Source organism: Stegodyphus dumicola, chromosome 1 (genome assembly GCF_044657685.1).
Source record: "Stegodyphus dumicola isolate Sdum_Otavi_A_Nest chromosome 1, ASM4465768v1".
NCBI classification, from domain to species: Eukaryota; Metazoa; Arthropoda; class Arachnida; order Araneae; family Eresidae; genus Stegodyphus; species Stegodyphus dumicola.
Window position 1 is genome coordinate 45,830,137 of NC_140768.1, and position 13,083 is coordinate 45,843,219.

The window sequence follows — 13,083 nt, forward strand, 5'->3', positions numbered from 1 at the left end:
GCCCATGCCTGCTCTATAGTCTACGTTCAGAGTTTTTCAATAAAAAAAACAGTGATAAAATCCAAACCCCTATTAAAACATGAATTTATGTTGCATTTGCCAATTAGTAGAATGAACTGACAAAGGAAAAGAAAGACGTACATAAATATGTCTCGTAATCCAAGTAAATGAATAGGAAAGTTCTATACAATAATGTAGTTGATAAAAAACTGCCCATTTAAAGTAGTAGTACAGTAGTTTTAAAAAAATAGTATTATATATATATTTTATTTTGGAGAAACATTTTTATTATTTTTGGATTTAAATTAAGAAATTTTCAAACAAGCAAAGATAATTCTTTGACGCGATGCAATAATATATATTTCTCTGCTTGTTTAACATTTTGAAGAGAATTTCATTTAGATAGGCGAAGGCACGATGCGTATTCAGATAGGCACGATCGTTCCTTAAATTTTGTGGACTTTACGGAAAAAGACTAATTCCCCCTTTTTTTTTTTTTTTTTTTTTTTTTTTTTTTTTTTTTTTTTGTGAGATCAGTAATAATTAATTTATTAATTTCGTTTGTTATGATTAGTACTTCAGTTTTTAGAGAAACAAGCACATGGGGGGACAAGAGTACGATCCCGGAATAAACCAAGAATTCTTACCACCAACCTCTTCGACTTAAAATATAATTACTGTTTGATAACTCACAACAAATTGACAGTATAATATCAAATGATGCAGTACCTACCAAATACAGAACAATTTTTAGATAACTAGTATGGTTGGGTTTTCCACATCCTAATGGAATTATATTTTTCGTAAGCACTTTGCAAATATGTAACCAGTTCTTGGAAGAAATTATTTTTTAATACAAATTTTATTTTAAAAACACACATGTTCAATGTTGAAGAAATGAAGTTATAAAACAAGCCATTCAGCAAAACGCGACTGCTCAGGTGCTTTGGATGCAATCATATCAGTTTAAATACGCGTGGAACACTTAGTAGCTCAGCGCATTCATTTGACATAGAGAACGAAGTATTTAGTACCTGACACACTTTTATTGAAACTAATAAACATGATTGTGCGAGTGGTCACTAATAGACTGGGTCTAAAATGGTTAAAATCTTAAAATTTTTTGAATGGTTGCGATGATAAAAGACAGATCATTACTTTCACTCTCTTTGAGGCTCGGGCTGCTGGCAGAAGATGCCGACAAGTGTTCATAATTTAATATGCATAAAAACCTTTCAGGAGATAGCGAGTTTTGACTGCAGCCCCCGGTATAATTTCTCAATAATTAACACACAGATTCTAATTTGCTTGTCGGCATCCTTACTCATAAATGTTGCATGCGTCATAATCTAATATGGTAACGACCAAGATTTGAAATCCGAAACAAGTAACTCCTGCACTTTCGCACCAGCGTAAAATCTTTAAGTATCGTGCACCACTTATAAATATCGATACATCTTTTATGCCAAGTTGCGAAAGAAAACTAATACTTCCTGAACAATTCATGACACCATCATAATAGGTCTAGTATTTCAGGCGTATCCACATGTTTCTGTTAGTCTGAGAACAATACAGGTTCACGTTTTTAATCTGTTACGAAATAATAGTAATTTTTTAATAATTATTTTTATAATTAAATTCCAAATAAAATAAAAACATAGCCTTTGTTTGCCAAAAGCTTCATTTGAAAAGGAATGAATAAATTTTGAAGACAAACGCCATGTTAATAGGTTTTAAAAAAACGTGTTACAAATCTATTTGTTAAAATTTAGACTTGTAAACATATCTTACATCTTTTAATTAGTTGGTATCTTTCAACGTTATATTCCACATATTCACAGAAACTGGCTTGATTCCATTCATACTCGAAAATAAGAGAAAATTTTACTGTATTGCAAATTAATACGAATTACATCGAAACGGAGAATATTTCTGTTAATTATTTCTAGAAAAATTTCGAAGCTGTCAAAATTGGAAAAACAAATTGAAAATTATAAGTCTGATCAAAATTCTACGCCAAATAAAGATATAAAGAGAAACTATTAATAAATCAATACATACAGACTAATGTAAAAATTGACGGCTATAAAAATTAACAGGAAAAATGTATATACATAAAGCAGAGCAGTGAAGTTGCAATTTCATCAACAAGGAAACGGGAAAGGACCAAGAATATCTTTAAACAAATGAATTAAATTTTAGTACAGGTGTGAAGTAACCACTAAAAAGATAAGCAAGCTAGATTTACCAATTAATTCTCATTCATGCATTTGCGTACACAAAGAGGTAGTTAAATTGTTATGTAGTTTATTAAGGTAGAACAAACAATCAATCTGTCTTACGACCTTTTTCATATTCATATCGTATAAAAAGTAGTCAATTATTTCGATGAACAGTTTTCAATGTGGACTTACTTATAGACGCCACACAAAGTTTTTAAATGGCTCTCTAAGGCAGTGGAAGTATTGAAATACGGAATACATGTAAATAGCGCAAGAGATTAGAAAAGTGGTTCTCAATCATCATCCTATCCTGCTTTCTCAAACCCAAAAAATACATACACATTAATTTAGATACGTATTTTAATGTGTTTTACAATTTAAACAACAAAACGTATAGAAAATGTTGATAATTACCAACATTTGAATAAAAGTAATTTATTAGTTTCATATTCATAAATTAAAACCAAACACTCAAACAGCTCAAAATGAGGACTGAATTCCCCCGTGGTTGAGAATCCTTGGCCCTAGACACATGCATCAAGAGGTGCGACCAAGATGATCTTTCTTTTAGTGCACCAAGCTTCTACAAATGACAATTACATTCTTCGGCGAATGCACATGCTTTCTAGCATATGTAGTGTATCTCAGCTTAGGTTAACAGCTCGTATAGTCATGAGCATATGCCACGGTAACAATAGATATGCACTCGTGCTGCTGTAGTAAACAAGTCTGTAGTAGCAAATGTAAAAATTTGGCAATTCTGTAGTTTGCGTACAAAATCGGGTAGGAAAGAAATGAAAATGCAGTTGGCCAGGATTTCATAACGGGTAGAATTAAGCAAATAATGGGCCGCATTCGGTCCGCGGGCCTACTTTTACCCACTCCTGGCGTAGAGTAAAACAGATAAAAAACAGTTTATTTAAAAGATTGTCAAGACATTAATTAGGGATAAATATAAAAGAAAAATATTAATAATAGGACTAAAAGAACTTCAAACAGTGCAAGAGGGTACATATGAACCTCCTTGTGGGGGAAAAATTATATGATTTAGTTATTTCCATTATGACACCCAATTTACTCTGCACGTTTTTCAGACCCCAAAAATTAATAATAACGATTTCTTTTTTGGAAATAAATATCCCATATATTAATAATAATGCGGCTATGACATTAATAGTGCCTTTGGAATTTTCAGTTGTTCAAATAAAGCAGGAAGTTAAATAAATACAATACTGTCAAATTATATTTTACTGCAGGAATTTTAGTGGAGAATTTTAATGGGTACTTGGAATGCACAAGGAGAAAGACTTTCTCTTTGTAAGTTCCATTTTACGTTCTTTTACTCCATTCACATACGGAGGGCTGCAGATTCAGAATGCAAGGCCAAATCTTTTGTAATGGAGGTTACCAGCCCTCGGCCTGCACAGAACTATCCTGTTCAGGTAGATTTAATATAGGGTTACTGTAAATGAAAGATGAGGAAATATAGTACTAGAAACCATCGCCAGCACCTATAAGCCAAAGAATCTCTAAGGAGATATTCTATGTATAAGCTACGCAAGGTTAAGACTTGAGCATGCTCTCGCTTTAGTAATTCTTATAGAAGCACTAACTGATGTTTGAATATATGCAAAAGTACTGAAATACTTGATTGTATTCCATATGCAAATCTATTGTTTCATGTATAAAATAACAATGTAAGATCGCATACTAATACCATATTCATGCCATTTTTATAAAAAGAAACAAACACGAAATGATGGACTGATATTATTTAAAAAAAGTTTCTAAATATGTAATGCTTAGATTTTCATAAATATAATTTCAATGAAAGCTAACCTTTATATATATATATATATATATATATTTGAAATTCTCTCCCATTACTTCATCATCAAAAATATCTCCTTTGTTCTCACCTAGAGTGGAAGAGCAAATATTACTAACCTTAAGGTTTACTATAGCTTCAAAAACTAAATAAAACGCAAAGTAATATTTGCAAATAATTATTCGAAATTTATTACTCCAGTTTATTTTATTTCTTCGTATTTTCGTAACTAAGATACAGAATTTACACTTCCAGAGAAGTAAAATTCAATTTGCCTCTTAAAAGTGGTAGAGACACTTTCCTACAAACCAATAACATTCGTAACTGCACACAAAACATTAAGTTTTAAATTTCGCAACTTTTTTTTCACAAATAAAAAGATACCAACCACACGGTAAAAGAGGCACAGGCTCAAAAATAAACAGTAGGTCAGAGAATTCAGTATTTCTTGCGAATTTCCATCTGAGATAAGCTGGAAGCAGGCAGAGGTTTGGAGAAAGTTCTTATCACACTTCATTCATCAATAAGATGTTGGTATTATGATAAGGGAACTGAATATATGTTGTACGCACATATGATTAAAAGCATTCACCAAGAAGTAAATACACAGTTCAGAAACTAGTAAGAGAAGAAATTCAAACAGGCAAAGGTTAACAAGTGTTATGAATCACGACGATTCTCCGCAAAAGTGTAAATTATGCATCCGATCTTCATTTTCCTTTCAATATATATATGTGTGTGTTACTTAATTATTTCTAAAAAACTATGGCGAATAAAAAAATAGCTCGGTCGAATGGTTTTTAAAACTCATATATTCAAAATATTCTTTGAATATTTCTAATTTTACTTATTGCTCTTTGACGACAGACTATGCTATAAGTATTATTAAGTCGACAAATAAGGCAACATTCTACATTAGCAAACAATCTATCTGAAGAATCCTTGTAGTCTCCTAGTAATACATCTAGAATATAAATATGTAAAAATTACACTGACGTACAGTAATCAGTGAATCTCAACCAGAAGATTAGTATTTAAAAAAGTTCAAAATGTCTTACTAAATTTTGATTCAATAACTTAAGATAGAAATTCATTTCTACTTAGAATGAAATGATATAGTATCTCTGGATTTTCTACGTATTATTGGAAATTTCTGCATTTTTTTGGTCTTAAAGAAATCTATTTTAATTTACTGACACTTTGCTCACTCTCTTAAAAAATAAATGCAATTTATTTTAGAATTCAAGTGGCACAATTATTTCACTGACGGAAGTTTTGGTACTTGGAGCTCTGAAGACCGTTACTGCAACAAACAATAGATTCTTAATTCATCAGCAACGATGTTTTAAGCTCTTAGGACAGCAGACATTAAAATACTTGCAAGACAAAATTTTCCAAACAGATCAAATTAAAAATATTTTTTTTTTTTTTTTTTTGGTAATCTACGAAGATGGCGCGTTCTCGCCAAACTAGTTGCTCCCTATCTCTACCGACCAAGCATGAATGGCCGGGGAACACTAGACAGGTAAAGCATTTGTGTGGGGAACCACGGGCTGTTAGCTTCCAATGAGAAAGCGACACAGACTGTGGCAAAGTGTGGGAATTTCAGGTTCCCCCTCGACCTAAAACTAAGTATAACCAGCTTTGAATACGCGTATGCAGCTTTCCAAAAGACTTCGAAATTTATATGCTCGTGTTCTGAGCAGCCAGTTCCTTCAGCCTTCTTTCCTTTCTTCTGCATAGCATTTTCAGAAAACGCCCACAAAGACCACCCCTGCTGACGTGAATAATCTTTTCTTACAATAAAAAACATATATATAACATTACAAAAAACTTGCGAAAAGTAATAGTAACAGAACAAAATCGCAATACAAAAGATGCAAACACTTCAAAGCCAAGAATTTCAAATATTTCCCTCCTCGATTTTCTTTTCTTATTACGTTTAACAACTGATTAAAGATATGTTGTGATTTTGCAATTCAACAGATTCAAAATTCAAAATGATTAAAATAAATAATTTTTTGCCCATTAGTGGCATTTCATTTTAAACGTGTAGTAGTCCTGAATTTGCTATTAAATTCATTTATGCCAAATATTGCAAATATGAATAACAACTCTTATTATAATAACACTTTTGAAACGGCACTGTCACTCTTTAAATTTACAAAATATATTTAAAATAACGATACAGAAAAATTCCATTAGAAATCAATAACCGAAAACTAATGATATAGATTTAACACAAATGTATGAAAAGTCTAAATTCAGTATTTTTAATCATTGTTTATTAATTGCCTTAAGGTAAAATAAAAGAGGTTTACTACGGTCTGCGTTGACAGGAATAGCTGCCATTGCAGTGATTAGGTTACAATGAGCAGCTCAATTTCTACAGCCAGAAGTGCTGCAGAACTGTGGAAAGCGATCAGGAAAGATAAACAAAAATAAATAATTTACACCTAAAATTAAATTAAATGAGAATACATAAATAAAATCATAATAATAACCATAATTAAATAACAAATTAAGTAATCGGAGATCCTCTTAGTTAGGCCTCCAGCTGGAATTACAGTATCATTAAAAAGTTGAATGAATTCGTCACCGGGTAGACGCCGGGTTCCCGTGGGGTCCGGTTGAATTAGACTTGGTTACTGTCTATCCCGTTCGAAATCGAGCGACAAGAAAAACTACATAATTAATACAGTGCTGAACCAGGTGGGTCTAGGAACCGCAGGTGCCTAATAACGGCTTGATACGAAATGTAAATCTGAAGCAGACAGTTACACAAGAGCATAGCTTATTCTTTTATTGTCATTGTGGGGCATATAATAATTAACTATTAACTCTCTCACATATAAATTTAAAAAATAATAATTCTCAATATTTATATTTATATTTATAAAACAAAAAAAAGGATACAAATTTAAATATCATACATTATGATAGCTATATGCTCATACCTATTATCATAAATTGCTTAGTTTTGCTCCACACAAAACAACCCGATTTACGGATTATACAAATATCAGTTTTGGTACAACCATTTACAAAATACATGATATCTCAAGTCTAATAGGTAGGCTGATAATTTATTATGAAAAAAATATAGATTCATCCACTAGCAAAGTTTGCTATCATCGTGAAGAACATAATTTCCATAATAGGAAACTTCTGTGTTACATGGTAGTTTTAGTGTTACCTATGGCAATAATCATGCCAGTCATGCCTTGTAAATCATGTATAAAATTGTAACAAATGAATCAACCGTATTTAAGCAAAAAAAAAAAAAAAAAAAAAAATCTGAAAGCTTTCATATTTTATATTACGCCCAAAGGAGCGCTTAACGTTTCTTATGTTACCTTTATTTATTAAATATCATATTCTTCACATAAAATCAAAAACTTAAATCACATAAAATCAATTCAACAGCAGTATCACAAAATAATCTTAAACTGAGCATATCCTTTAAAATTTCCAGTTTCACGCGCTGGAGATAAAAATTTCCCCCTCCCCCGCACAGTGTTGCCATTGATCGCTTTGAAATCGTTGAGTTTTTAATCAAAAACTCATAAATACTTTACAAAATATGAAATAGATAATAAAACAAATTCCAAATTTGGGCTTCCAGATGCCTATATTCGGAGGAGGATTACGTTATTCAAAATTGGATGGCTCTAAGTACCGCTGTTTTATCACAATGCGAGAAACATACATACATTTATGCAAATTCTTCATTATTTAATTTCTTTAAATAGACCACAGGGCGATAATATTTGGTAACAACAGTTTGAAAAGTGAATCAACGCAGAAAGTGAATTGACGTAAAATGCCATAACGAAATTAATAGCCCTTCCGAGCTAACGCTCCTTTGGGCTAAAGAGTTGATTTTATCCTTTAAACTTTCGTATTTATTTAATGTTAGACCGTTGGATAAATGTACGATACGGATGAATAATTTTCCAGATCTATGACGGCTGTCCAAGACCGGTTTTCCTCTATTTTGTACTCGGCGATTAAATACGACCAATGGCAAAATCAGAAGAAAGATGGCGGGGTGATAAGCATCTTCATAAAAAGATCCTTCCCGCTCCTTAATAATTATAAAAGAAATTTATTTCTTTTAAATATAATACAAAAAAGTTTGAGTTTCAATAATTTATGTATTAAATTCGCATTAAATTTAATATTTGATCTTTAAAACAGAAAGTAACCAGTTTTAACCATGCGTAAATTCTACAGCGAAATATAACATGAAAACAAAATTCCAATGATATTTATTTTTCATCAAAACCTACAAAATTCGGATTATTATGTTTATAATTAATACGGAAAATAAGGAACAGATGTTTTTTCAAATGATGATTTTTTTCAATGACACCTTTAAACAGAGATGATGTTGAGCTGGCACTATTAGACTATGAATAACGCATCCCTGTCTGGCATTCTGCCAAACCTCTTCGACCGTTCAAAAATTTTTCACGTTAGAAACAGGCTTCTGAGAGAATTGAAAAAGGCGGTGGTACGAGCTGATCTAGTAAGGTATTTTATGCTAGCACAAGAATTCCATTTCATCTGCTACACACGGGGTAGGGCCTTGGTACTGCATATGTGACTTCGTCATCGAGAAGAGTATGTGGTGATATCGTCAATGGGATCTTACTTGGCAATAAATAATTTTTGCTTTAATTATTAAATTGCTACGGGTTAGAAGAAAATAAATGAGGAAGGACGCTATCTCATGAAAAACACATATAACCTTTATTTTTTATATAAGTCTGGATATCGGGAGCACATATTTATGCTCATGGCAACACAATAGTTATAATATTTCATAATTAGTTCCCCCCACCAATTGTTCTAAAATATGAAACATTTTATAAATAACTGATGGCTTTTTTAATTTATTCAGATAATATTTTGGTTTTACAAATAAAGTAGCATAAAAGACCTAATATATGTTCTCAGTTTTTTCCTCTTGTCACAGGATTTTCTTTAGGTGACAACACGCTTAAATAAACTCGCTGAAAACAACTCTCCATTTAGATTTCTATACAAATATTTATTAAACTACAATACAGGAATTTTTTACAGTCTTTGAACACTTCAGTAGTACTTAAATAAAAAAAAAACAGCGATTTTCTTTCATATGCTTAGAAAAATATGGACGATGAAAGACTTCTAGTGGACTAGGAGGACGATGAAAGACTTCTAGTGTGCAGCAACTACCCCAACTAGTTTTGGCAGTTACAAGGAGGCACTCATCGTAAAAATAAAGGAATCCCAGCCATTTTTATTAATTCATCTGTTTTACATGTCTTAATAGCGTCAGAAATTTTACGTTTATAACTGTTCACACCAAGAGAGGAACTTAATAATAATTCAAAATTTTCAATGAAACATCTAGGAATTACGGATTTCTGAGTTTAATTATTTAATTAATACATAATTTACGATTTTAAAACCGAAACTTTCTTTAACCTTCTATAACCAACCGAAACAAAGCTCAGATATCCATTATTAGTCACACTTATTTCTAACAAGCGTTACGTTTTTTAGTAATTTTTAACAAATAATCTTTTTCAAACTTCTTTTATTTACTTTTTTTCTTTCTGAATAACTAACATCAGAAAATTATTGAATTGCTTTCGAAATTTATTAACTTATTCAAGATCTGCTTCAAAAAAATTCTCGTTATATAGGCGAATGCAACCAAATACGCAATTAATAATTAATTTATTAAATAGAAGCTGTTAATCGCTTTCTATTTAAACTTTACACATCACACAGTGTGGCAACGCTGCGCCTGCAATAGCTAAGTAATACAGAACTGTCTAAGTCAGTGTGGCTGGGGTACGTTCCTGTCTAAGCACGCACTACGCTAGTCAATGGCCAGGTTCTTTCTACTTTAGATGGCGCCACTGTTTTTCTAATGACGGGGAATCAAATTCAGGATTTCTCGATCGGCAGAACCACTATGCCATTACATCATTTATCTTTTAAATTCCATTTAAAACTTAAGTGACTTTCCAAAGCTTTGTAATAATAAATGACGATGAAATTTATTCACCAATAGGTTTATATCTCGTCTTTTCCATACTTTTATATTAAACACCTGTCTCTAAAGTCTGGAATTCTGTTAAAATTAGTTTTATAACATACAAGCTACTGCATCAGATGTTTTGCATGTCCCGGAACAAAATTTCAATTTTATCAAAGTAGTCACTGCAACTAGTTATACTTAAAATCCAAGCACGAATGGAAATTCATAGCAAACTTCTTCATTCCCTAAGATGAAACATAAAATCTTAAAGATTTATAAATATTTCCTTGATGGAAGAAGCATACACTGTAATAAGGAATATTAAGTAATCAAACGAATTAACATTTCAAAGCGTTTATTAGAATTTCAAATTCAAAGCATTTATTCAATTTTCATTTTAATAGTAGGAAAGATTTTCAAGGATGGCAATAATGCAGTCTCAAAGCCCTCTTCAAAAATGAATTACACGGAAGTTTCCAAATGTAACAACAGGCTTGTTTTCTCGTCGTCAAACTACAAGAAAAACTGGAGGGGGGGGGGGAATTCTTAGTGCTTAGGAGTCTAGAACTCTACGCAAAAGTACTTGCATGTACCACAGTACTAAGGCATAGAACTTTACATTCAATACATATTTTTCTGACTCTCATCGATTTTCAATCGGTTTAACAATCAGTGCAACTTATAATCTGAATTTGTTCGTTGATTAATCGCTTAAGAGACTTTATAATTTGCGATTTTCTTATTTTCGTTGCTTAGAACATACGTAACACAAAGTCAAACAAGTATTCAAGGTCTTTCAAAATTACCAATTTCTCTAATTTAAATTTTAAAGTTATTTAAATTTCGATCCCTCATCAAATTCTAGTTATGTGCAAAAAATGTAATTTCAAAATTCATAAAAAGAAACATTAAAACAGTATCACGAATTCTGCACGACAATTATCGCATTATAAAATAAAATGAGCAAGACCGATCTTTACAAACGCTGCATCAAATGAAATTATACCAAAATTTATGTTCGAGGGCTCCCTAATATATAACACGAACCCATTCATACATATTCTTTTATATTGAATAAAATTCTGAGTGAAGTTTTTAAAAAGTAACGTAATAAACGGAGAACTGGAATTATAACGATACAGCTTCGAAGCAAAACTACCAGTCATGTTGAGCGTTTCGCATGTTTTCTTACCGGAAATAAATCTGAAAACTGAATTTTTGAACAAATGTGAATGAATTTTGTGTATAGATGATGATAATTTTAAAATTCGAAATATTTATTATGTAACAGAATTATAGTATTTGTTTCGTTCTAAAATACGCAAAAACTTGTATTTTATTTTCCAAGCCAATAATAAACAATTAACAAATAGAAAACATTATAAATAAGGAGCAAAGAAGCTCCGCACAGTTTTCCCCCTCAGTTTTTAAAAATAGAACTTAAAATTCCATAGCATATTCCCCTCAACATCGTATTTATCAAAGATTCACGATAGTGAAGTTATTTATAAAACAACATTTTTCTCTAAACAGATCAGCAATAACTACATAAAACAGTATATTATACATTATGTATACAGATTTATACTGTTTTTCATCTTAAATAGTGCTTTAGAATAAGTAAATAGAAAATGGTTATTAAAGGCTAAAATTTGAATTGCTTTACTCACTTTCAAAACAAATATTTAAACAGTTTAAAAGAATACGTATTTTACACTGCTACAAAATGTTATTATGGACGAGTTTAAAAAAAAGAAGAAAAATACATTCTGAAGAATATTCACGGACCATACGATTCCGTGCTTATAAAATTACAAAATAGGCTCCATTAATATCTGGATGGATAATATATTTCAACCTATGACAACAATCATGGCTTTAAAAAAATATTTACCTGAGACTGCGACAAACAATAACAATCCTATTCGCTTGAAATCCCGCATCCTTCTTCCAGAGGTCTGCTACCACTCGCTCTCCAGTTTTGATGAAACAATAAACACCTCAAAGAATCACAAAAGCTGGGATGAATTTATACAGAACAGAATTTTGTGTTAAGAATAATCCTTACTGAGGGCACTATATTTAAATGTCAGTGCAGACTAGTAATTTTACTGTGCACAAAGAACAAAAACACTGTTCTAACAGTAGAAAGAAAGCTAAGCGATCACCAATAGTTCTTCGTCTTCCCACTGCACTGTGAAAAACCGGTGCAAGCGTCAAAGCGGGTTGCCATAGCAAAGCGCGCTGTCATCGCCATTCGCAAGAATGATGCCAAAAATCGCCTAACATAAAAATTTGAAATTCTAAATCATAACAAATAAATCTAAAATAACGAATTTTATCACCAATATTCTAAATTCTGATTAACATTATTTTTTCTTGAATTCAGATTATATACACTGTATATCTGAGTTAATTATTAACTCTCTCAAAAAATTTATAATAGTTTAAAATTTGATGGATTTGTTTCCTTCGTAATTTCTAAATGTGTTATGCAGGAGGAGATTTACAAAAGCAATACTTGTAAGGATATGTTTTTTTTTCATATCTCTATCATGAAATTTTTTTAAAAAATTTAATGCTAATTAAACGATTTTTAACCTGTTATTAAAAAAGAGAATTATTAACAGTTATTAAAATATTCTAATTTTATTCCTTTAATTTAATTATTTTTTCTAATCACAACAATTCTACAATTTAGTTTGCTTTTTATACAGATCCTTTTATTTTTTTAAATTTTTTCCCTTGTACACTTGTGTGAAATTATGATCAGAGTAAATATTCCAAAAAAATAATATCTCTCGATAAAAATTTACCAAAACATTTTTAGAATGTTAAACTGCTCTTAATTAGCAGAACGGCATTTTTATTTATAGGAAACAAGCGAGGTTTTGCAAATTTATAGCAGAAAATATATGAGGGTTTGCATAAATCAGTTCGTTCTCTTTGTAGTTGTCTTTTATGATCAATAAGACTGTGTGCAGGTGTTCTTAATA

General features: G+C 31.1%; 1 protein-coding gene across 5 annotated transcripts in view; it reads right to left on the reverse strand.

Moving 5' to 3' along the window:
- LOC118182087 (fasciclin-2-like) overlaps nt 1–12,294 on the reverse strand; it is a 113,206-nt gene extending 100,912 nt beyond the window's left edge. For 3 of the 5 annotated variants that reach the window (XM_035351373.2, XM_035351376.2, XM_035351374.2), the window contains exon 1: nt 11,982–12,293. In XM_035351373.2, the coding sequence (XP_035207264.1) occupies nt 11,982–12,030 (49 nt within the window). In that variant the 5' untranslated portion in view covers nt 12,031–12,293. Of the gene's footprint in view, nt 1–11,981 lie in introns of all 5 variants that reach the window. The other 2 variants (XM_035351375.2, XM_035351372.2) reach the window with 1 other exon arrangement.
- Between the last annotated feature and the right edge of the window lie 789 nt (nt 12,295–13,083).